Source organism: Pleurodeles waltl, chromosome 3_1 (assembly GCF_031143425.1).
Source record: "Pleurodeles waltl isolate 20211129_DDA chromosome 3_1, aPleWal1.hap1.20221129, whole genome shotgun sequence".
NCBI classification, from domain to species: Eukaryota; Metazoa; Chordata; class Amphibia; order Caudata; family Salamandridae; genus Pleurodeles; species Pleurodeles waltl.
The window spans coordinates 637,177,142-637,202,789 of record NC_090440.1 but is presented as its reverse complement, the minus strand read 5'-3'; the positions used below and the strand labels follow the sequence as shown (position 1 = coordinate 637,202,789).

At 39.6% G+C, this 25,648-nt stretch overlaps 1 protein-coding gene across 1 annotated transcript in view; it reads right to left on the bottom strand.

Moving 5' to 3' along the window:
- LOC138284406 (mucin-2-like) overlaps positions 1-25,648 on the bottom strand; it is a 1,072,535-nt gene that overhangs the window by 194,165 nt on the left and 852,722 nt on the right. Inside the window, exons 30-32 of the mRNA XM_069223143.1 lie at positions 23,472-23,789; positions 14,467-15,258; positions 11,840-12,157 (exon numbers count right to left, since the gene is read on the bottom strand). Of these exons, the coding sequence (XP_069079244.1) occupies positions 11,840-12,157; positions 14,467-15,258; positions 23,472-23,789 (1,428 nt within the window). The remainder of the gene's footprint in view (positions 1-11,839; positions 12,158-14,466; positions 15,259-23,471; positions 23,790-25,648) is intronic.

Genomic DNA, 25,648 nt, shown 5'->3' with positions numbered 1-25,648 from the left:
ATGTAATAAAAAGGGAGTTTTAGGCTTGGCAAGGTGATAAATTTGCCAAGTTGAATTGCCAGTGGTAAACTGCATGCAGGATGTAGTGACAGGCCTAAGACATTACCAGTAGGTAATGTATATGGCTATAGTCAGTAGATAGTTATAGTTAGGGCTTAATTTACATAGGAAAAGCTTCTGTCTTTTGCCTCTTACTTTGACACCGTTTGACGAATCTTCACAAATCTTTCAAAACTAGCGTACCACTCACTTCAGCTACTGTGTAGAAAGTGGGTGGGGGCAAAAAACATTTTCTCCATGCAGTTTCCCATAGGGCCTTTAGACATAACAAAACCTTGGATTGCTGGATAGAATTATACCAAGTTTGCCAGGAAGCTATCCCTTTGTCCAGAAAGAGCCCTTTTTGTATTTTGGTCTAAATCCTTTCAGTAGTTTAGGAGTTATTAACGCAAACATAAATCTGTACATCTAGGGAGGTGAATCTGCTGTGGCTCCTCCGCGGATCTGGGTGGCTTTGCAGGTCACACACCAACAGTAATGCCGTGATTGGCTGGCTGGTTTCTCAGCAGAAAATTGCATCTGCCATTTTGTTTATCTGGAGTTGGTTCCCTGCCTGGAAAATTAAAATAACATTGATACAGAGGTACCTGGCCCCATGGGACTAAAGAAAAAGTCTGTGGCAGACCCCTCATGGGCAAGAAACTTTTGAAACACATTTTTTTGTAGCATGTGGGGATCCTCTTAGATTCGGGTGGACCTGGGCTTCAAGACCCCAATTACAAAAAACACATAAAGTCACTCCCACTCCCACACTCCTACTAACACACTCACTCATGCACCCACTTACATACCCACATAACCACGGACACCCATTCTCACACCCCTCACACACCCAGGTTATAGGGATGTTAAAGTTAATAAATAGCATGAAAATAATAGAAATTATTTTGAAAAACAAAGGTTACAGGGACATTATAGTTAGGGATTAGAATAAAAAAAACATATAAATTCAGTGAAAACCCAGTGGTTACAGAGACATTATACATTAATTTACACACACAAAACCACAGAAATTCATCTGTTATAGTGAGGATTATTTCAAGTAACTATAACTTGATCCCTATGGTTACTATAACTCATACCCGTGCCATGCACTGCTACTTGCAATGCGTTACATCACTTATGACATCTTCTATTATATCATTGATAATATCACTGTTTTCTAGAGAAATTATTGATGAGAAACCTGTGCATGGCGGGGGCACAAGTTATATTTACTTGAAATGACTTGAACCACAACAGCTGAATTTCTCTGGTTTTGTGCATGTAAATTCTGAATGTGTAACTATAATGTCCCTTTGACCTTTGTTTTTTAGTGTAAACAAAATATATACATATATATATATATATATATATATGTACATATATATATATATATATATATATATGTACATATATATATATATATATATTTTACCAAAACAAAACTGAAAAAAAGTAAAATTTGCACACTCAGGAATCAGGGCAAGTGAAAGCCAAGTTTAATCAAACACAACGGGTTTCGGCTGACACAGCAGCCTTGGTCATATATATATATATAATCTTTCAAATGCCTTTCTGTTAGGATTGAAAAAAGGAAAAGCCGACACTCTAAGCGATGCAATCAAAAGGCATTTCATGATTTGCATGTTTCAGGATTGAAACGTCTCTTAGTAATATAGTAGTCATTTTACCTCTCATGGAGTGGGTTCTTGGATTACCAGAAGATTTTTATTTAGTGTTGTAATAATACAACAGAATGCAATCCAAATAGATATAGACTGTATTGTTGAGTGGTTAGAAACTTAAAAACCAGCCGGTGGTTTACAAAAAATAGATCAGTTTGTCTACTTCCCTTATTACAAGAACATTTTATTTTGTTTTGTAATATTACAGCAGAAGATTTTTTTTTGTGTTGTAGTAATACAGCAGAATACAATCCGTGTAGATATAGACTGCATTGTTGAGTGGATAGAACCTTAAAAACCGGCCCATAGTTTACAAAAAAGAGATCAGTTTGTCTAATTCCATTAGTTCTGTTTAGATAGAACTTCAATATGTTTTTAACATCCTAAGAATTTGCAGGCCTCCCTGCTGGGGAAGAGGGATTCTGGAAAAGGTTGAAAGGGTAGTAGTTTCATTGAAATGGAGGTCTGGTCTTACCTTTCAAAAATACTCTGACTTCAAACATTGCTTTTATTTTAAATTGGTTATAGTGGGGGAAGTACTGGGAGTTATAAGGAAAGCTATGTTACAAGACAACTGCAAGAGACCATTGAAAGGGGTTAAAAGGAGGGCATGATAGAACTTTATAGAGTTTCAATGATGTGGAGGGTCTTCTCAGTAGAGGGAAAATGTCTCAATTTCCTCTAAAAATTCATTAATCACTGGTGCCCTGTAAAGAGGTATTGATTAAGGGCATTCTCTATAATCAGGGCACTAGAGTTATGCAATTTTGGGGCTGCAGCATTTTCTGCAACATTATGGATGTGTCGCTGTTGACATATACTTTAATATCTGCTACACAATCTGCAGATTTTAACAAAAAACTTTTGTTCCTATCTCAAATTGATCACATGTCATTAAAGACACAGCAACACCTGTTGATGTGCAGTGGAAGACCCTTCACAAAGATTGACTGATCATCTTTCTGTTGCGTATTGCTATACTTGGGTGTCAGACCATAATTAATAAAGAGCATATTACCTAGATAGTGCTAATCAGTGTGTAAATGACAAAATAATGAAGAAATACTATCAGAAACTTCCCCAGATTCTATTGCAATATTTACCTGTTTTTGCTGCATAATTTAGTAAACCCTACTGCATAATTTGGTTCTCCCTTTCTGTATGTGCTTTCCACATAGTTATGGAGTTGGCATCTTCTGTTTTTTGAGCTCAAGTGGATCAAAAGTTATTAAAATGCAACAGCACCTTTTAAGGCATAGCCGAAGACCATTTTCAAAAATTGACTGGTCATCTTTCTGTTGTTTATTGCTGTATTTGGGTGCAAGACTAGTACTAATGAGGTAAGCATTTGTCCGGATAGTTTTAACATGTGTAAAAATTACAAAATAATGGGGTAATATGATTCCTAAAATAACTTGCGTTTTCTTTTCACATAATTTAGTAACACTGCTGAATAATTTGTTCTTCGCCTGCTGTATAATTTCATTAAAAGCTGTGAGATGCACTATAGTCCATCCTTTGGTAACTGAAGAAGACATAAGATTGTAGTTTCTTTCTGGCACCTTGTTGAGCCAGTTTTCTTTTTTAATGTACCACATGCAGGGCCTTTTCCATTTAAAAGTGTAAAATGCCATGGTCGATGGATGTCTAGCTTACTTTAGGATGTCCATGCCTGATGACTCAGATGCCTATATTACTAGTCTTCAGGACTTCGGCTGCCATACTCAGTGATGGAAGTTTTGGGAAGTAAGATATGATCTCAAAATAGGAGAGCTAGTGCTCATGGCAGGCCCATGTATGGACATTCTGAAAGGTAAAGAAGATTGGAGTACCATAACTGAAGTGACCACTCTAGAGTAACAAGTATCATTTATCCCTTTTAATTTTATGTTGACAAATGAAATTTGTGATATCACAGGAAAAGCATAAAACCCCCCAACTAGCCTGTCATAAGGGCATTCCCCATCATGCAAAGCTGTTAAAACCTGAAAGCGGAATTTTAATTTTTTTTGTTTTCCACAATTGTGAGCAGATCTACACATGAAACCACCATTGCTAATGATTTAGTGAAGAACTGAGTCATTTAAAATCCATTCTTGATTTTCTTGAAACATTCTGCTTAGTCGGTCTTTTTCTACATTTAGTAGAATCCTGGGCATTACATATCTCTATATCTTTTGTGCCTAAAGAGACATTTCCTTGGATAAAGTCCCTCTGTTTGTTAATCATCATTGAAAAATTGCTCTCTAAACTAGTAGAGAGTTTGTTTTACCTTCAGTTAGTGATTGACTAAAATTGAACTGGTGTTGTATTTGAATGGTTACTCTCAGTGTTAACAGTTGGAGGATGGAATCAATACTGTAGATATTCCATTTAGTTTCATGAAAAATGGAAGCTTTTATGAACCAGTCATTCATGTAAGACTATATCAACATCATTTTTTCTGAAATGTGCTGTCAGTACTGCCATTCATTTTTATAAAGCTTTTGGACCTGGCATCAGGCTAAATGGAAGACGTTTGTAGAGGAAGTAATTGCTGGCCACCATGAATCTCAAGAACTCATGGTGCTTCTTTGCAATTGAAATGTGAAAATGAGTATCTTTAAGCTTTTTAGCATCCATCCACTTCCCTGATGGGGTTCAGAACAGATTTGATGAAGGGCCATTTTCTTTCCTTATCCACTTGCTCTCTACCTTTAACCCAATGATGGGTCTGAACTCTCACTTGTGTTTTTTCTTTTAAACCAGAAAGTAAGTAATCCTATCTATTATTTTGTTTCCAGAAGCAGGTTAATCTTCTGCTGATGTACTTGTGAATGGCACTAAGAACATGTCTTTGGTGATGTGACTGTGGGAAATTATATGAACCCCAGTGTTAGACCTGACAGCCTTAGGGTGGTCACCCCTAAGTTTTTGCCTGCCTACCTCCACTTTTTGGACACTGTTTTTGCTGGTTTTCAGACTCTGTGCACTTTACCACTGCTAACCAGTGCTAACGTGCATATGCTTTCTCACTTTAAACATGGTAACATTGGATCATACTCAATTGGACTATTTAATGTACTTCCAAGTCTCTAGCTTGGTAGCTTGGCACAGAGCAGTCAGGCTTAACTTAGAGGCAATGTGTAAAGTATTTTTGCAAAACTTTGAAGAGTAAAACAATGAAAACACCACAGAAAAATATTCCACACAAGGTTAGAAGAATAGATCGAAATTGAGTAAATAACACAAGAACAAAACGATAAAAATCCAATAAGTGGAACTGGAGATATTGAATTTCAAAGTTTTAAGTAAAAATAGTACCAGGAAGCGATAAGCGCAATTGGGAAAATCTGGTCATGCCAGACTAGGACAGTGTCAAAAGCTAAGGCCAACTACAATGGAGTGTGGTCCGGATACAGGGACCCAGTTAGGTCTGCTGAACCAAAGTACCTTAAATCCTGGTTGTGGAGCATTGCAGAGATCCCCACTCGAAGATGTGTTGTGCATGGCAAGGTGATGTGTCGGTTCTGAGATACGATGAGGCTGCAGTGAGGTCCTGTTGTGTCAACATCAAGGATCTTATCAACAAGACTTGTGATGTAAACGCCGGTGTTCCGATGAGCGGTGAAGCTGCGATGCAGAGTTTTGTCATTGAGGGTGCCATCAATAGGCGATGGAGGAGCTTACACCTGAAAAAGTGTTGCATAGTGGCAGTTCCAGTCCATGCAACAGCGCTAATGCATCAGTTCTGCTTGAAAATACACCGCTCAGCCAAGGAGATGCCTGGGTTCTGCTCGGGGATGAGTGACTCAGCAAAGGATATGTCAGTTTCACTGAGTAAGTGCCTTAGACCCACTCCAAGGGCGAGACTGGGGCGGCACCGCTTGGCAGGGTACACTCACAGATGGCAGAGTCCACGTACAGGTGCAGGATAGTTGGAAATATTTTATGGCTCTGCGACATCAGATCAGGCTAGCCAGGTAGCTCTTAGAGTCACTTTGGGTTCAAGCGATGCAGGTCTACTCCTTCTCACCCAAACAGGGGAACAGCAGGGCAGTACAGCAAGGCAGGAATCCAGAAAAGTATTGGTCCAAAAGAGTGTCAGTCTTTCAGCAGCACAGCAGCCCTTATTTCTAGCAGAGTATTCACGATCCAGAAGTGTAATGAAGTAGAGGTGTCTGAGGTCCAGTAGAAAGGTCTTTGAAGTGCACAGAGGTCCTGCCCTTCCTGCCTGACTCCAATCTAACTACGGGGGTATGTATCCCTTTGTGTGGTGATAGGGCACTGCCTATTCAGGTGTAAGCTGCTGGGCCCAGCTCCTCCTTCCCATCCTGCCAGGATGGACCCGTCAAGTCACACCTGAGTGCCCATTGTGTGTGGCTCACTAGGGGGAATACACAATGCCCAGCTGTCACCCAGCCCAGACATGTGATCGGATACAGGCATCAGGCACCAAATGGCTGAAGTCAGAAAATGCCAACTTTCTAAAAGTGGCATTTTTAGAATTGTAATTTAAAATCAATTGCAATTTAAAATGAAGATGTGATTTTAAATTGTGATTCCAGAGACACAACACTCAAAAGGATTATCACTTGCAAATTGTGAATTACACTTATATGTTGTAAAAAGGTAATCCCAATATTATCCTATGAGAGCAATAGGTCTTGAAGTGGTGAAAAATGTCTTTGGTATTTTTTCACTAACAGGACATGTAAAACATAAGAGTATCTGTCTTTAAAAAACATTGCACCCAGCAATTTGGATTGTCCAGTGCCTACCTTGAATGATATGTATAAAAAGTAAAGGTTAGGGCCTGGCAAACGTTTTGTTTAGCCAGGTCAATATGGGAATGGAAAAATGCACACAGGCTCTCCAATGGCAGGCCTGTGACATGGTTGGTGCTACCTAATTGGATGACACAATCAGTGCTTCTGGCCCACTGGTACCATTTTATTTACAGGCCCTGGGGTCACTTAGTACCACTTTACTAGAGACCTTGAAGTAAATTAAATATGTAAATTAGGGATATGCCAATATTACCATGTTTAGCGGAGACAGCACAAGAACTTTAGCACTCGTTAGCATGGGTAAAACGCACAGAGTCCTAATACTCTAATGGAGGAGGTTGGTAAAAGGTTGTTAGGTCTAAGCACGTACTGCCTACTGAAAATATTTCCTGTCATCCTGAGAAGACTTCTTACAGACACACGAAAACAAGTCTCATAAGGATATGTTCCATTATGTTGCCACAGTAACGGAGAACTTTTCACCTACAGTAGTTAGCCACTTGCTTTTCTTTTCAAGAGCTGACACAGTTGCATGATATTTACATACAGAAGAAACCATACCAGAATCTTATTGTGGATTTGTATGAAGAAAAAGTAGACCTTATATTGGGGTTCAGAGGTTATAGTTTTTTTGTAACCTAGATGAAGATTTAGCTTATGCCACTGTCCGAAATATTTTTATTGCTGGTTCTGAAATACCTCAGTCTAGCAGTTATAGAGGCTAGGAAGCATGGTACTTGTCAGGCATGCTGTGAAAATGATCAAAAATAATATTCCATACCACCAAATAAAGTTCTAACCCCTTTAGTGACATTGAAAGCCTCACAGACTGTGTTTCCTTAAATTATGGCCTGAACTCGATTACACATCCGATTCAAGATGGCAGCCACTGCTTTAACTGTTAGGTTGGCAGTCCAGTTTCTATCTGCTGCATGACCCTTCAGAGTTCTCATGGCATGCGTTTTAGTTTAGAGCTACGCACTTCTACTGACTTCACAAGCTGTGAGAAGTGTCTCCCTAGCGATCCTTCTCTGAGTGTATTTATGTCCTTATTTCACCTCTTTAAGGGCCTACTCATTATGTTTTGACTGCACAATTGTTAGACTTTCGGTCCTACTGGGGAGGTGAACACTAAAGGTAAGGGCGGGCGCTGTCGGCGAGTAACTGGAGAGTACTCAAAGGAGGTTCCGTCAGTGACCCGCAGCGGAAAATGTTTTTTGGTGCTAAGTTGGTTAAAAAGGGGAAGGTACACTCCCCTGTGATAGCAAGGCCAAAAATAACTCCCTCATTGCGGTCTTATTTCAAAATCATCCCCTTAGTGGCGTCAGATGATTTCAGCAGACTTATGGAAGTAGAGGAAGGGGCACAGCCCTCTGTAATTATGGCGATGGAGAAGGTGGGGGCTGAAGTGAGAGTGGAAGAGACGGTAGTACTGGATAAGGGCGAGAAAATAAAAGACCAGTGCCCTGTTTCAGCGGTTAACTCAGAATCACAAGAAGAACAGTCTGACGAGACTCCCCCAGTAACGATGGTAAATAATAATCATGCGCCAGGTATATCACAGTTATTAAGGATGGAAGACAGGGAGGGGACTGTCAGGTTCTCTCCTATGGAAGAGATGATAACAAAGTTAGCAGAGGAGATTAAAAAGGGTTTCTCGGTGACCGAGGCAAATCAGGCTAGTATAAAAAAGGCGTGTGAAATACTGGAAACTAAATTCGATTTATTGGCTAAAAGAACGCAGTTCTTGGAAGAGACAGTGGAGTCTTTGAAAGAAGATGTAGTACAGATTAAGCAGGATTTGCGGGAATCGAGAGCTTGTGAACAAGACCTACAGGATAAGTTGGAACGGTAGGAGAATGCAGCAAGGAGGAATAATTTGAGAATTCTGAATATACCGGAGGGGGTGGAAGGGAACGATATTAAGTAATATTTTGCATCACTTATCAAGAATACTCTCCAGTTAGAAGAAACGGAACAAGATATTGCTGCGAATAACCAGAGGATACATAGGGACCCGTTCAGGAGAGATCCTGGTAGGAAAAAACCTCGGAAGGTCTTGATTAATTTTTTGACCTAAGCTTTAAAGGAGAAGATCTTGTTAAAAGCATTAAAACAAAAAGACATTAAGGGGGAATGATTTCTCCTTTGAAGTAAGATCGGATCTTGCGAGAAGTACCCTTAATAAACAGAGGGAACCGGGAAATCGCCTTGAGGATTTCAAGAAGTTGGGTGCTTCAGCGCAACTCAAATTCGCAGCCACCTTGCGAGTGATGCATAACAACAAGATGTACAATATAAGAGATACAAAAACAGCGGATAATTTGCTAGACACAATCAGAAATGGACCATCTTAAGATATGGGGGTTGGGTACTCCTCTCCATGACCCTCTGGTCAGGCTTACTTGAAGCGCTCCAAATCTAGTGTGTGTTTTAAACTACATAAAGACTCTTTTTGCTTTTTAATTGATAACTTGACTTGTGTATTGTGGATTTTTGTCGTTTGGGTCTTGTTTTGTTTAGATAAATATTTTATATTTGTCTAAACTGGTGTTGTGTCATTTTGTAGTGTTTTCAATAAGTTACTGTGTGTGTTGGTACAAAACTTTACACCTAGCACTCTGAAGTTAAGCCTACTGCTCTGCCAAGCTACCAAGGGGGTAAGCAGGTGTTAGCTGAGGGTGATTCTCTTTTTCCCTGACTAGAGCGACGTTCCTTGCTTGAATAGGGAGTAACCTGACTGTCAGCCAAAGACCCCATTTCAACAATCATTGGCTATTCCCCATTACATTTTGGTACCTTTTTTCAAGGAGTTTGAAGTACTAAGTTTTGGTTTGACCAGAGTAAATTTCAAGGTATTTCTTGAACTTTGTATTCATCTCAAGCTTGTCTAAGTAATTTTGGCATGGAATTTGCGATTGTCTTCTCAGATTCTTGGAATGATGAGACTGGCACCTAATCTGCTAGATTATTGAATCTCCTGAGTATGGGACCTCAATCAAAAAAGTTACTCCCTAGGATGTGACTCTGACAGAGAAGTAAGAAGAAGTAGTTGTGCTAGAACCACAGATTGTGGAAGTATTCGGACTGCAAGAATAACAGGAGACATAGATATATGAGGTAGCCACTGATAAGTCTGGATGTCTTCGGGAAAGGTCACAATAGGCATAAACGTATGTGGCAGAGAATACTTTCTTAAGTATTCCGCATCCCAGGTACCAGGGAAATTCAGTGGAAAGGTGAGGAGATCTACTCAACATTCCATCCTGTGAGGTCAACTAGTGTATCAGCACTGAATACTAGTGTTTTGATGTCAAGCCAACCATCAACATTGTGCTTACCCTCTGAGTTGAAAGTTGTCTTGATGACTTACCTATTCTCAGCTTTATACCTGTAGCTATCATGGTCATTCTCTACATTATGGACCACAGCATCAAAAGGCATTGTCTTTGTTTTTCATTAATTAAGAGACCTCTTCTTATATTCCCCTGAGAATATTGGCAGATAAGGCAGAGGTGCCCTTTCTAGGCATCTCTAATAATTCAAAAGTTGTTGTTTTCTCAAAGGCCACGGAGACACATTTCCTGCCTGTTTTTTAAAGTTCACTTCAGTAGAACAAACACATTTCAAAGGGATGACAATATGGCAGACATAAAATAATAGTTTTGAAAATATCCGCCAGGATCCCCATCAGTACTTAGGACTTTAATGAAGATTCAGTAGAGGACAACCTAAAGTAACATGGTTGGGAGAACCTCCTACAGGATGCTGTTAAAAAGATATAGGCGTTAAATTCCATAGCAGAGTCGGTAGCCCTATATATTATTTCTTGCCATGTTTAATTTCACGAAAATGTTTTCATAAATGTAGTTGTAAGGTATTTGCCAGGGATTTACTTATTGTAATGACTGGGCTTGCCCGAGATTGGGCTTTATTTAGTTTCACTGTGAAGTGGGTTCATGAGATATTGGTGATGTTTGATTGACTGAATGTGTGTGTTAGAAGCTGCACTAAGCTGTGGTCAACTCAGCAAACAGTCAACTATGGGCTGATAGTTAAACTGTTCGGTAAGGGGAGCTGTGTCATTTAAAATGTCAGGCCATATGTACATCCTGTGTAAAAATGCTTTAACCATAACTGGGACCATCCTTCTATTTCTCTTTAAAATGGACCAAATCTCATACATTCATAACCCAAAGAGAGTCAGCCTTCCTTTTTTTATTCAGAATGAGTAGACAAGAGATGGACATTAAAATACAGAACCTCATATAAAAAAGATTACATTTCAGCTTTTCAAAGAGGGTGAAACTGGAAGTGATTTTTCCTGTCTGTTGACAGTCACTGCTACCAACATAGGCACATCCATTACTGCACATTTCCAAGGAAGTTAGTTGTTAGTATTTTACTGAACTAGAATAGATCATTAACTTTTTCATCAACTTTTGGCTTGATCCATTAACAAGCAAGGTAAATTTCATGAGAATTTGGAAAGATTTGTAAAGACTGGTAAAATGAATTAACAAATCGTAAGAGAAATGTAGATATTGATTTCATAGCCTCAAGTTTCTTCCTTTAAAAATACAGAAACCAAAGATGCAACACACATTGGTAAAAAAAAAAAAGAACTTTTGCAAATTCCACTTGGGGACTGAACTGCTGGACCATTTCCGCTTTATGTAACGTGAACAGGGACCACTTACTGAACCTAAGAATTCCGAAAACACTTTAGCCATTTACAAAAATACAATGATATACAATATACACCGAAAAGGACTCATGCATAGTCACATACTGGGCCTGATTACGAGTTCGGCGGAGGGCTTTGCTGCTAATGTGGCTACCTCCCTGCCGGGCCCCTTACGAGTTTCCCGTTAGGTTGGCAGGAGGGAACCTGAGTTAACGCCTGCCAGCATAGCGGGAAACACCCTAGTCGTAATCGAGTCGGCGGCAATGCTATATGTTGCAGGGTGCACCAGCACCCTTGCAATGTTCACTGCCTGCAAAGCAAACAGTGAACATTGCAGCAGTGCTGGCCAGGGGGACCTCCTGCACCCATTCTCCATCAGTGGTGCTACTGTCATGAAATCGCCAGCAGAGAACGAAGTCATAATACCCAGGGCAGTGCTGGCAGATTAGAACCAACACAACCGCCAGACCGCCAGGATCAGAGATCCTGACCGCTGCACGACCACGGTCATAATATGGAGTTCTGGCATCCGCAAACCTGGCGGTCATGAGACCACAAGGGTCGTAATGAGGCCCATTGTGTCTAGTTGAAGAGTATTTAATACAAAAAATTCAGACGATTGCTGAGAATTAGATGATATTTATAATACACCTTACCATCACATGCCTTGGAAGAGCAACATAGGAATCTAGCTTGATAGTTGAAACAGACTGGTGGACTCTGATCCTTATTTTGACAAACCAGGCCAGATGCATTACATTGTACAGTTTGGCCAAGATATGTTAAAGGTGAATCAGGATACTTTTCGGCTCTGCATTCAACTTCTCTTGGATCCTTGCAGACAGTTATTCCTTTCGCTCTCAAATTCTCAAGTGTCTCAAAGTCTCCACGACCATCAGCTGGATTTGTTTCATCATACCACTCTGACCAAAGACAGACTTCATGCACATAGATACAGGACGCAGGTGGTGTCCCTGTTTAATATGAATTGAAATGTAAGTTGAACAAGTTTACTGTACAACATCATCTGTAATCTCTGTACTTTTGAATATATTTCTCAATTGCTTCAAATTGCTTTACAACTTAACTTGCATTAGAGAGAATTTTATAATGTTATCACTTCAATTCTTAATCCAAACATTATGTGAAAGTGTTGATTGCTTCAAGTCAATCTGCAAAGTTTCATTAAAAAAAAGTAGTTTTGGACAAATAAAATGTGCTTATAGAACATATCTTTCATTTAAAGTAGTGAATTTAGGTTTTGTTCAAGGAAATCCTTTTAGACTTGTGAGCCAGTCTTCTTTTATGTTTTATTAAATAATTGGGGATTGTTATAAAGTACATTTAGGACCTACTTGTCTTTTGATTTTGCAACACAGACACAGAATGATAGTCAAGATGAAAAAGAATTGAGGCCCAGATTTAAGAGGGACTAGTGCCATTCCAATGCCACATTAGTGTCAATTCTTTTACACTAATGTGGATTTGGAAAGCCATAAACGCTGCGCCATGTCTACAAAGTGATGCAATGCTTGCATTGCGCCATTTTGTAACCCATTGCGCTACAATATGCCTGTTCCAGGTATAATGTATGGAAGGGGATGTTCCAATGCTAGGTGGGCAGATAAAATGGTGCAAAGAGGAGATTTGTTTGCTTAATTTTTATCTGCATTTTTAATGCCTGGTAAGAGCAGGCGTTAAAGAGAGGCTCCCACTGTTTTCAATGGGCCTCTGGGTGCTTTTCAGGATTAGCATCACAATTTATGATGTTAATACTGCAAAGCCCAGGACTAGCGGAATAAATTATGGCACTACTACCCCTGACTACCACCATGGAGCGCCGTATTCTAAATTCAACGCATACGTATTTGCGTTAGGAGGGCGCTATTGGTGGCAGGAAAAGTGACGCTGCACCACGTGCAGCTCCACTTTTCATAAATCTGCCCCTGTGTGTTTACTTTCAGATGAGTGACTTTCAACTAATGAAAGATTCTGAATAACCTGGCTATGATTAATGTTGTATTCATCAACAAGTAAATAATAAAAAACTCATTTTCACCCTTATTCTGAAGGGACCAATAATTCTTCATCGAGTTTTAGATGTGCAGTAACATCACACTTAAAAGGGTGTTTTTCTTATCCCAGATTTTGTATAGGGAATTCTTAGCAAACTTAAGAGACAAATTATAATTAATTCAGAATTTTACATCTCAAATACTGTAAAACATACTCTAACTCCTTCTCTAACTGTGAAATAATAAAAGTGGCTAACGCCTCCTCAGACAGAAACTATAACCTCAGAATTGATACTTCCCCTAATGGTAAAATTTCCAGTGATTACTGCAGGAGATGCACTGAGGTCCTATATATTTCTGAAAATGTGATATTCTTTTTAAATGAAGTTAAATGTTTTCTTCTACAATACATTCTGAAAATATGTTGGCTAACAAGAAATATAGATAGTTCTGGAGAGAATCTATGCAATAACAAATACCCCAGGATCTTTCAATGTACCAACAATAGTTATTTGTAGAGAAAAATATATTCCCATGAGAAAATAATGCACAGCATATGCTATACAGAGCCCTCATCCCACTCAACCTCAAAACAATCTTCTATGCCCTAGCAATTCAATGGATTGCTACAAAGCATATTGCTGGGAAAACACTGCCAGTTCACTTTAAATGTAGCCATTTAAGATTTAAAGACCCTCAGAAAGAAGTGTGGCGAAGCTGCATCAGTATAGTGAGGCTATTACCGAAGTTGAAACCAATGCTCAGAAATGATTTACAGTACTGTTTCCAGTACTGTAGGTGGCACAACACAAGGAATAGAAGTGTTTAGACATTTTTAATAGGGTCCTATTCAAAATTGTATATTTCCCGAAGTACGTTTCCTACACAACTACACTCCTAAAGAAAAACATACATAGGAATTAGAAAACACGATAAAGTGACCCTGGAGATCTGTTTAAACTGTAGAACTAGTGGGTGTTTTTTTGATTTTCTATGATAAACCCAGATCCATCAATGTAAGGAGAGAATAGGTTACACTTGATGATAAATCAAAGTTTTCTCTCAATGGTATTTGAATATGATAGCAATGGGCAGCTGGGAAATATATTTAAAGATTTTGGGTTGACACATGCATCATGTGTTAAAATAGGCATCCCTATGGGATAATCAGGGAAAGGTGAAATTACAGAGTAGTTTGCGGTTTAATGAACCTTTGGGATGGTCAACACATTGAAGGGAAAAACAGAAGAAAGAATATGGATTCTCACCACTTGATGGGCTAGCAACATTATAAGTGGCTGTTGATGGGTGACTAGTTGCTGAGACTGATGATGACAGAACACTTGTGGTAGACTCTGTTGATGATGGCCTACTTCTAGTTATTGATGGTGAGAGAGTACTGGCTGTAGACGATATTGAAGACAGACCACTTGCAGTTAATGTTGAGGGTGTACTCGTCATAGGCATATGAGAATATGCTGCAGTAACAGTTATTCTTGAGGATGGACTACTGCCTGTAGGGCTTGTGGCAGAGGTGCTACTTATAGGTTTTGAAGAGGAGGAGGTAATAGTTGTAGATCTTGAAAATGAAGGAGCAGCTGTAGTATTTGAAAAAGTTGGTGTGCCGGTTGACAAAACTGCAGATGAAGGTGTGCTGGCTGAGGGGCCTTTATAAGTTGCAGTGACTGTTGTAATTCTAGATAGGGTGGAAGGTGGGTATGTTAGTGTTGATGCTTCACAAGGCTCAAAGCTGTAGATGGCACACAAAAATCTAATTTGAAAGTTTAAGCATGGTGGATTTTGCTGCTCTTTATTGTAGCACGTAAGTCCAAATAATTTATCACATTTCACTTCTTGCCCAAGTTCTGTTATGGGTGTATCAGGGTAGTCTTCAGCTCGGCACTGAACATCTCTTGGAGCACTGCAAACATCATTCCCAGCAGCTATAATATTAGGCATTGTCTCAATATCGCCATCCCCAGTCTTTGGATTTGTTGTGTCAACCCAATCTGTCCAGGTAAGTGTTTCATGTGCAAGAAGACAGTCTGCTGCAGGTGGCTCTGTTTGAGAAAAGAAAAAAAATCTTTTATAATGTAACATTTATCTAACATGATACATGATGTCAGAGCTGCTCGATAATTGTATGCTGTACACTGAACCATGCTTCATGTAATGATGGAAAAAATAATTATTTATGCAGATATTCCATAATATCACATAAACTGAATAGGGTTATATGATTGTTTGACACACTGGAGAAGTAAGTCAGGGTAGTATTACGCAACTTAATAAATGAGTTGTACATTGTTTCACTTCAGCTAACAAAAGAAATAAATAATGTTCACCTCCTGTAGGTATATACACATGGCTTTCAATTCGAGGTTCTTTTAAAACATTAATTTTAATATGGGGGATTTCCCTGGTGTGATGTAGAGTATAACTGATATCAAGGTGGGATGGAATGTTTTATAATATGGATGATTCATGTTTCACTGAGTCTTGAACTGTGTGTTCAGTTTAAGCATATACAAGCAGGTTACTTACAGAACTGCCAATTAGCAATGAATGAATAAGAAAGGGAATACGTTATTTCATGAGCATTTATGAAGAATGATTAATATAATATTTTACATTTTCTCATTCTTAGGACGGTTTAGCTCCTGATACCAAACTGCTTTGTCCCATGAAAGAAAAGATTATCCTTGGAGAACTTGAGCACCACATGGGTGGTGATGAATTTATTTTTAGACTAACAAGGGGAATGAGAGAATGAATGATGGTGTCGTTATTACGGCTGACGACAAAAGATGTGTAGAGTGAAGAATTTTTTTGCCATCTCGGGGGAACATGGTGGTCGGCAGAGACGCGGGCCACGGAGCGTCGGAATAGAGGAGCCTGACTCGAGGAGTGGGAAGGAGGGCTACCGCTCTCATGTGCTGGACTACTGGGGGTGTAGTGGAGGGTACCGTCGGCACCGCCGGTGCGGGGATTTGGTCGCGTGCAGCTCTGGAGCTGCGAAAGACTCGTTCGGCTGTGGTGGGTTTCCCTCTCCGAGGGCGAAGCAGTGGCAGCAACAGCAGCAGTGGCAGAGTCTGTACAAGCACCTTGCTGACTCTGGAACAGAGAGTGGATGATGGTGCATATGGTGCATATGCGGCCGTAGTAAAGGGAGGAAGCTCTACAGCCCAAACCGAGGAGGAAACAGTTGGTTTGGTCAGAGGCAGAGGCAGGAGGAGACGTGGGGAGAAAAGCCTCAGCAGTAGTAAAGAAACTGGTCCCACTGGGGAGGTGAACACTAAAGGTAAGAGCGGGCGTTGTGGGGGATAACTGGAGAGTACCCAAAGGAGATTCCGTCAGTGAGCCCGCAGCGGAAAGGTTTTTGGTGCTAAGTTGGTTAAAAAGGGGAAGGTAGACTCCCTGGTGATTGCAAGGCCAAAAATAACTCCCTCATTGTGGTCTTATTTCAAAATCATCCCCTTAGTGGCGTCAGAGGATTTCAGCAGGCTAATGGAAGTAGAGGAAGGGGCACAGCCCTTTGTAATTATGGCGATGGAGAAGGTGGGGGCTGAAGTGAGAGTGGAAGAGACGGTAGTACTGGATAAGGGCGAGAAAATAAAAGACCAGTGCACTGTTTCAGCGGTTAACTCAGAATCACAAGAAGAACAGTCTGACGAGACTCCCCCAGTAACTATGGTAAATAATAATCATGCGCCAGGTATATCACAGTTATTAAGGATGGAGGACGGGGAGGGGACTGTCAGGTTCTCTCCTATGGAAGAGATGATAACAAAGTTAGCAGAGGAGATTAAAAAGGGTTTCTCGGTGTCCAAGGCAAATCAGGCTAGTATAAAAGAGGCGTGTGAAATACTGGAAACTAAATTCGATTTATTGGCTAAAAGAATGCAGTTCTTGGAAGAGACAGTGGAGTCTTTGAAAGAAGATGTAGTACAGATTAAGCATGATTTGAGGGAATCGAGAGCTTGTGAACAAGACCTACAGGATAAGTTGGAACGGTTGGAGAATGCAGCAAGGAGGAATAATTTGAGAATTCTAAATATACCGGCGGGGGTGAAAGGGAACGATATTAAGTCATATTTCGCCTCACTTATCAAGAATACCCTCCAGTTGGAAGAAACGGAACAGGATATTGCTGCAGATATCCAGAGGATACACAGGGACCCGTTCAGGAGAGATCCTGGTAGGAAAAAAACCTTGTAAGGTCTTGATTAATTTTTTGACCTAAGCTTTAAAGGAGAAGATCCTGTTAAAAGCATTAAAACAAAAAAACATTAAGGGGGAATGATTTCTCCTTTGAAGTAAGATCGGATCTTGCAAGAAGTCCCCTTAATAAACAGTGGGAACTGGGAATCCGCCTTGGGGATTTCAAGAAGTTGGGTGCTTCAGTGCAACTCAAATTCCCAGCCACCTTGCGAGTGATGCATAACAACAAGATGTACAATATAAGAGATACAAAAACAGCGGATGATTTGCTAGTCACAATAAGAAATGGACCATCTTAAGATATGGGGGTTGGGTACTCCTCTCCATGCCCCTCTGGTCAGGCTTTCTTGAAGTGCTCCAAATCTGGGGTTTATCATCCAGCCCAGTTTGAGTCAGAGATGGTTTCCCCGCGGGGGGAGGGTTGGGGGCACATGGCAGGGTGGGGGGAAAGAAAGGGTGGGGAGCATTAGGGGGAAAAGAAGAAAAAAATAATAAAAGAAAAACCTCTTTCACCCCATATACACCAGGATACACTATAGTGGGAAATAAGGAGAAGAAACAATGGGTGAAGATGATGAAATTCCGGGTAGGGATAGTAGCTTCCTGCAAGTTATAACATTGAATGTAAATGGGTTAAGAATAAGTGGTAGGAGAATTAGAATTTTGCAATATTTGAGGGATAATCCAGCGCACATCTTTATTCTGCAGGAGACCCATCTGACGGGGACCGAATGCTCTAAGTTATTTAATGCCCAGCAGTGGGTTAGGCATGTGGTGGCCACGGAGAATACTTCTAATATTAGGGGGGGTGGCCATAATTATTAAGCAGCAACTCAGTGTAGTAGTGTTAAAAGCCGTATCAGATAATATGGGTCGCTGGGCTATTGTTAAACTTCAGATTTATGACATAGTGATAATAGTGTTTGGGTTTTATGGCCCAAACTCTGATGATGTAGAACCAATGAGGAAGATGTTTTTCCACCTTTTGGACTTTCCTAGTCCAGTAATTATAGCGGGAGATTTTAATGTGCTGTTGGATAATGACTTGGCTAGATCACAAAGTGCTAGGTCCACAGTTATGTAAAAATCCCAGAGTTTCTTGAGGTCTAGGATGAGAGAACTGGGTTTGCGTGATATTTGGAGAGTAAGAGCTGCTACTCAACAGCTTTTTTCTTTTAAGAATAAGAAATACGGCCACACATCCAGGATAGATTACTTTCTGATGGATCAGGGATTAGTGGAAATGGTCGACAATTTATATACAATACAAGGCTGCCCATCTGTCAGATCATTCGGCTGTGGTTTTAACAATAAATCTCATCACCAAAAGAGAGGTGAGAAGGTGGACATTAGATTGAACTTTATTGTTGGAGAACGACATTAAATCTCAATTGTTTATAGAGACAGAAGAGTTCTTTAAGCTTAATATGGGATCAGCCTCGATAAGTATGGTGTGGGACACATTTTAGGTGTTTTTAAGAGTCAAAAATAACAAGTCTCACAGTTGCCAGGAACAAGAAGTATAGGAGGGAAATGAGTATATTGGAAAATAAACTGAACGAGTGCGATCGTCTAGAGATGGGTGGCACAGAATCTTTAGAAAAGCTGGAAGTCGTGAGGTCCCATCTGAAATTGCAATTGAAGGCGTTATTACAGACTAGGTTAAAAAAAAGATGGGAGGCCAGTAAATTGGCCCATTTCGAATATGGAGAGAATCCAAGTAAATTGTTGGCTTGGAAAGCCAAGACAGACATGACAAAAATGAAATTAGAGAGATTTTTTATGAAATGGGGCAGAGACGAACCAGCTCTCATGATATAAGGGAGGCTTTTCAACTGTTTTTTTCAGACTTATATAAGGAGGATACTGTGGTAACGAATGAAGAGGTACGAAGATGGTTGGTATTGGGGTTGAGGTTAAGATTACCTTACTATTAGTCATTTTTGATAGATTAGATCAGGTAGGAAATCTAAGGAGTGATTCACAGAAGTGGCTATTTTATGCTATATTATTAGCCAGATGAGAAATTTATGGAAGATGGGTAGGTAAGGTCAATCCCTCCTATAAAGAGTGGTTGGATCAAGTGAGATATGTATTTAAAATGGACACGGTAATGAGGATTGCCAAGTGAAGGACATTTTGGTCACCTTTTAAAGTTTGGTTGGAGGAACATATGGTGAACATATGAAATCTTGTCCGATGATTACTTTTCTTTTGTGTCTCTCATAGCCATAAAATTAGGGTAACATATGTGCCCTTCCCTCCCTAACCCCCCCACTGCCTGATGGGTATGTTGAGAGAGAAAGAAGGAGGCCCCTCCCCGGTTAAGGAGGCAGGTTGGTCACAAGAGTGAACAAAGACCTGATGAATGAGGACAAAAAAAAAAAAGATGTGTAGAGTGCCTTGGGGTGTGACACACAATCTCTAGATTCTGAATGCCTGCTAATAAGAAGTGTGGCTCTAGAAAACAATCATCATATTGAATAGTATGAATTTCAATTACCTGGGAGTATTGTTGCATAGGCTGTGACTGCAAAAATGCTCCATTTTAGCTTGAGTTCCTAACATCTAATGTGACATCTAATCAGAGTGTGAAACTAGAAGTCCTTTTCACAATGAGAAAAATATATTGCTTTTTGACAGCAATTGCAGACAGGATTGACTTGGAAGTTCTACCCTTTCATTTTTTTAACATTATTGAAGAGGTTCTCATGAGAGGTTTTCTATTGGCCGTTAGTATTCTACAAGTCACCACTGTGATGTAGAGTATAACTGAATATCAAGGTGGGATGGAATGTTTTACAATATGGATGATTCATGTTTTAGTGAGTCTTGAACTGTGTGTTCAGTTTAAGCGTATGCAAGCAGGTTACTTACAGAACTGCCAATTAGCAATGAATGAGTGAGAAAGGGAGTACGATATTTTGTGAGCATTTATGAAGAATGATTACTATAATATTTTACATTTTCTCACTCTTAGGACGGTTTAGCTCCTGATACCAAACTGCTTTGTCCCATGAAAGAAAAGATTAACCTTGGAAACCTTGAGCACCACATGAGTGGTGATGAGTTTATTTTGAGACTAACAAGGGGAATGTGAGAATGAATGATGGTGTCGTTATTACGGCTGAAGACAAAAGATGTGTAGAGTGCCTTGAGGTGTGATACACAATCTCAAGATTCTCAATGCCTCCTGATATGAAATGTGGCTCTAGAAAACAATCATCATATTAAATAGTATGAATTTCAATTACCTGGGAGTATTGTTGCATAGGCTGTGACTGCAAAAATGCTCCATTTTAGCTTGAGTTCCTAACATCTAATGTGACTTCTGATCAGAGTGTGAAACTGTAAGTCCTTTTCACAATGAGAAAAACTGACTTACCTGATATTGCTTTTTGACAGCCATTGCAGACAGGAATGACTTGGAAGTTCTACCCTTTCATTTTTTTAACATTATTGAATAGGTTCTCATGAGAGGTTTTCTATTGGTTGATAGTATTCTACAAGTCATCAGTAATATATACTTCTATTCCTTTTTCCTTAAGTCTGTATTGTTCTTTAACAGGATTTGGATTCAAGGTTTACAAATGTCACAACAAAAAAATGTGATAGAAATAGCTTAGTGACCTGCCTGGTAAGACTGGGAAAAGTCTTTATTAACTCAGAAATTAGGAATACATATTGATTTTTACTTCAGGATGTCAATCTCTGGGAAAATGCAGACATGAAAGAAACATCTTGCGTCATTTGCAGCAGTTTGTAGATCTGGACATACTTCATGGGTGCAGTATTGCTCACAAACCTGCTCCAGACACAAATTGATTAGAGGCTACTTACTAAACCAAAGATTGCAAAGATCCTGCAGCCATATTCCAGTAATATACAATATGCTCTGTAAAAAGCCTCCTACAAATTCATGCTCACATTTTGGGCATGATTACAATTTTGGCAGAAAGAAAAGCCTGTCCGCCGAAATCCCTGCGGGGAGATTGCTGCCTTTGAGGCTGCCTCCCCGCCGGGCCCATTAGGAGTTTCCAGCTGGGTCAGCAGGCAGAAACCTCAGTTTCTACCCGCTGGCCCAGCAGGAAACAGCCTACAGCATTGTCCCTGGCTCGTAATTGAGCCAGCGGTAATGCTTTAATGCTCAGCGTGCACCAACACCCTTGCAGTGTTCACTTCTACAGAGCAGACAGTGAAAATTGCAACGGTGTTGGCCAGGGGAGCCGCTCCACTGCAGATGCCAAGTGCATAGGCAGTGCAGGAGGCCCCCTACACATTCTCTGCCAGTCTTTTCATGGTAGTGAAACCGCCATGAAATTGCTGGTGGATAATGAGTTCGACCGCCATCCGCGAATCTGGCGGTCTTGAGAACTCCAGTTTCTTAATGAGGCCCATTGTGTCTAGGTGATGAATATTTCATAGAACAAATTCATTCCATACTCTCCTCTTTCTTATGGAACAAGAAAAGCACATATATCTCTTCTGAAACTGAAATGCCCAAAGTCAGAAGGTGGTGTAAATTTCCCTGACATTTATGAATACCATTCAGCTTTTCTTCTAGAACAATCTATATATCAGATTTTGGGACCCCCAAACAATCATTCTTTATGGACAGACCACAAGAAAAGTTTTCTCTCTCACTTTACTGTTTGTGAATATTTGATTCCCTCGAAAAATCTCAAAAACTTTCCATCTCCTATTTTCAAACCCCTTTAACTGCTGGGGCCGTTATCATACAATCTTACTTATACTGCCTCTTTTCTAAACTCTACAATATGGCATAACACTTCACATTCAAATAGGAAAATACTTCTTTATTCGAAAGTTTGGAGGAGGACAGGTTTAATGTGGCTTAGTCACCCTTACTCTAATAACTGATTTTTGACATTTTTGCAAGTCCAAAATCATTTAAATATTCCACCTCCTTCAGTCTTAAATGCCAGTTATTACAATCATTATTGATGTTCATAGCCACTTCTAATCACTAGCCCCACAACCTTCACAATCACCGTTAAATTGGGCAGTCTTCTTTGTACATCTCCCAAAGCTTCGGCTATACATCACCTATTAAAACAACCATCTCCTGAGAGACTCAAAAACTGACACTGAGCTGGCCTATGAAAAAAAATCAGATGTAATCTGGCCTATACCCACTTAGAGACAGATTTGTACTAAATTACGGAAAATTTACAAGCCACCAGTTCAACCCAAACTCTATTTTACATTTATAAATTACTTTTGTTGTGCCCTTCTACTCTTCCCTACATATATCCTGACCTCCCTAAAATGTGTTGGTCATGTCACTCACCACATGCAGATTTATTACATCTACTATTTACCTCTGCCTTTTTGCACACTTTATGGATACAACTTTTACTAATTAAATTCTATTTCCAATTCACTAGCGTCCTTTTCCATTATTAATATTTTTTCCAGGCAGTTTATCCACCAACTGGAGAGATGTTTCTTCAATTACAAAACTCGTAGATGTGATGTCAGCAGTGGCCTTCCAACAATTAACAAAGAACTGGAAAGATCTTACCCAGACATCCTTTCAATCCCATTGGTATGCTGTTTGTTAAAATCACAGACTTGTCCTCGCTTATGCCCACCCCTTTCACTTATATTTTATATATTTTGCCCTATGGTCTTCTGTTACTACTTTTTTTGATTGACAAGCCAAGTCCTCATTTTAGCATCAGCCACTTACAGAAGACATTTGCCAATCCCCTTGATTTTCCTAGCTTTTATACATAAAACATCTGTGTCTTTTTTCTTTAATTAAATAAATGCATGTTTTATTTCATATTACTGTCTGATGCGGTTTATTTGGGACTATGTATATTATTCTTCCCATATTATTCTTATTTTATGTCTTCCATTCCTCACTCTCCTCAAATGTATCTTGCATCATTTGATTTGAATACACTGTCTTGTTGTAACTTCTTCATAGCTAATGAACTTCTGTGAACTGTAGAAAAAGAGTATTTCATTCAGAGACAACAGAAAATTGGTAATGATGGGAACATAATTAGAAAGAATGCCTTACCATTGCATGCTTCATATGAGCAGCACAGGAATCTAACTTGATAGTTGAAGCAGACTGGTGGACTCTGATCCTTATTGTGACAAACAAAGCCAGATGTATTACATTGTACACTTTGGCCAAGGTATGTTAAAGGGATGTCAATGTACTTTTCGGCTCTGCATTCAACTTCTCTTGGATCCTTGCAGACAGTTTTTCCTTTTGCTCTCAAATTATCAAGTGTTTCAAAGTCTCCACGACCAACGGCTGGATTTGATTCATCATACCACTCTGACCAACGACAGACTTCATGCACATAGACACAGGGTGCAGGTGGTTGCTCTGTTGCGTAAGAATTGAAAGGTAAGTTTAACGAGTTTACTATACAATATTCATTTATAAAATCTGTACGCTTGAATATATTTCCCAATTGATTCACATTGCTTTATGAGAGAATCCTAATAATGCTTTCACTTCAGTTCTTAACCTATAAATTATGTGAAAACTTTAGCTGCCTACAGTCAATCTGCGAAACATCCTTAAAAATATATTTGGACAAATACAATGTACTTTTAGAGCAGATCTTTCATTTGAAGTTGAAAATTGAGGTTTTGTTCAAAGAAATCCTTAGAGAATTATGAGTCAGTCATTTTGTATTATTCATTAAATAATTAGGAGAATGGTATAAAGTAAATTTAGGGCCTGTATACCGTTTGATTTTTTTGCCACAAACAGAATGATAGTCAAGACGAGAAAAAAATGTTTGTTTACGTTCTGATGATCGATTTTAAAATAACGAAACATTCTGTATAATCAACCAAAGAATAATGTTGTAGTCATCTATTATGCTTAAAAATCTAATTTTTACTCTCATTCTAAAGGGACCATTAATCCTATGTCAATACAAACGGGAGTTTGTTTGAATTTTAGGATTATAACATGTGCAGAAACATCACATTTGCAAGGGTGTTTTTCACATCACAGATTATGTATAGGGAATTCTTAGCAAAATTTCAAGACAGAAATTAAGATATATTCAGAATTTAACGTCTCCAATACTGGAAAGTTAGCTCTAACTCTCACCAAAAGTGAAAAGATGAATGTGAGTAACACGTCCTCAGGCAGAAAGTATGAGCCCCAGAATTGATGCTTCCCCTGACTGCAATATTTCCGTGGGTTACTGCAGGAGATGCACTGGGGTCCCATACATTTCAAAACATAATCTCTGAAAATGTGTTGGCTATCAAGCAATATAGATAGTTCTGCAGAGAATCTATGGAATAATAATTACCCCAGCATAATTCAATGAACCAACAATAGTTATTTGTCTGCTGCAGAGAAAAATATATTTTCATGTGAAAAAACAATGCACAGCCTATGCTATTCAGAGCCCTCATCCCACTCAATCTCAAAGCAGTCTTCTATGCCCTAGTGTTAGACCTGATAGCGTTAGGGTGGTCACCCCTAACTTTTTGCCTGCCTCCCTCCACTTTTTGGACAATGTTTTTGCTGGTTTTTAGACTCTGCACACTTTACCACTGCTAACCAGTGCTAAAGTGCATATGCTCTCTCCCTTTAAACATAGTAACATTGGATCATACCCAATTGGACTATTTAATGTACTTCCAAGTCCCTAGTAGAGTGCACTATATGTGCCCAGGGCCTGTAGATTAAATGCTACTACTGGGCCTGCAGCACTGATTGTGCCACCCACTTAAGTAGCCCCTTAACCTTGTCTCAGGCCTGACATTGCAAGGCCAGTGTATGCAGTTTCACTGCCAATTCGACTTGGCATTTAAAAGTACTTGCCAAGCCTAAAACTCCCCTTTTTCTACATATAAGACACCCCTAAGGGATTCCCTACGTACAGGGGGCTGTGTAGGCAAAAAGCAGGACATGTACCTATGTAGTTTACATGTCCTGGTAGTGTAAAACTCCTACATTTGTTTTTACACTACTGTGAGGCCTGCTTCCTTCATAGGCTAACATTGGGGCTGGCCTCATACATTGTTTGAGTGGTAGCTGCTGATCTGAAAGGAGTAGGAGGGTCATATTTAGTATGGTCAGAATGGTGAAATAAAATCATGCTGACTGGTGAAGTTGGATTTAATATTACTATTTTAGAAATGCCACTTTTAGAAAGTGAGCATTTCTCTGCACTTAAATCTTTCTGTGCCTTACAATCCACGTCTGGCTGGGTT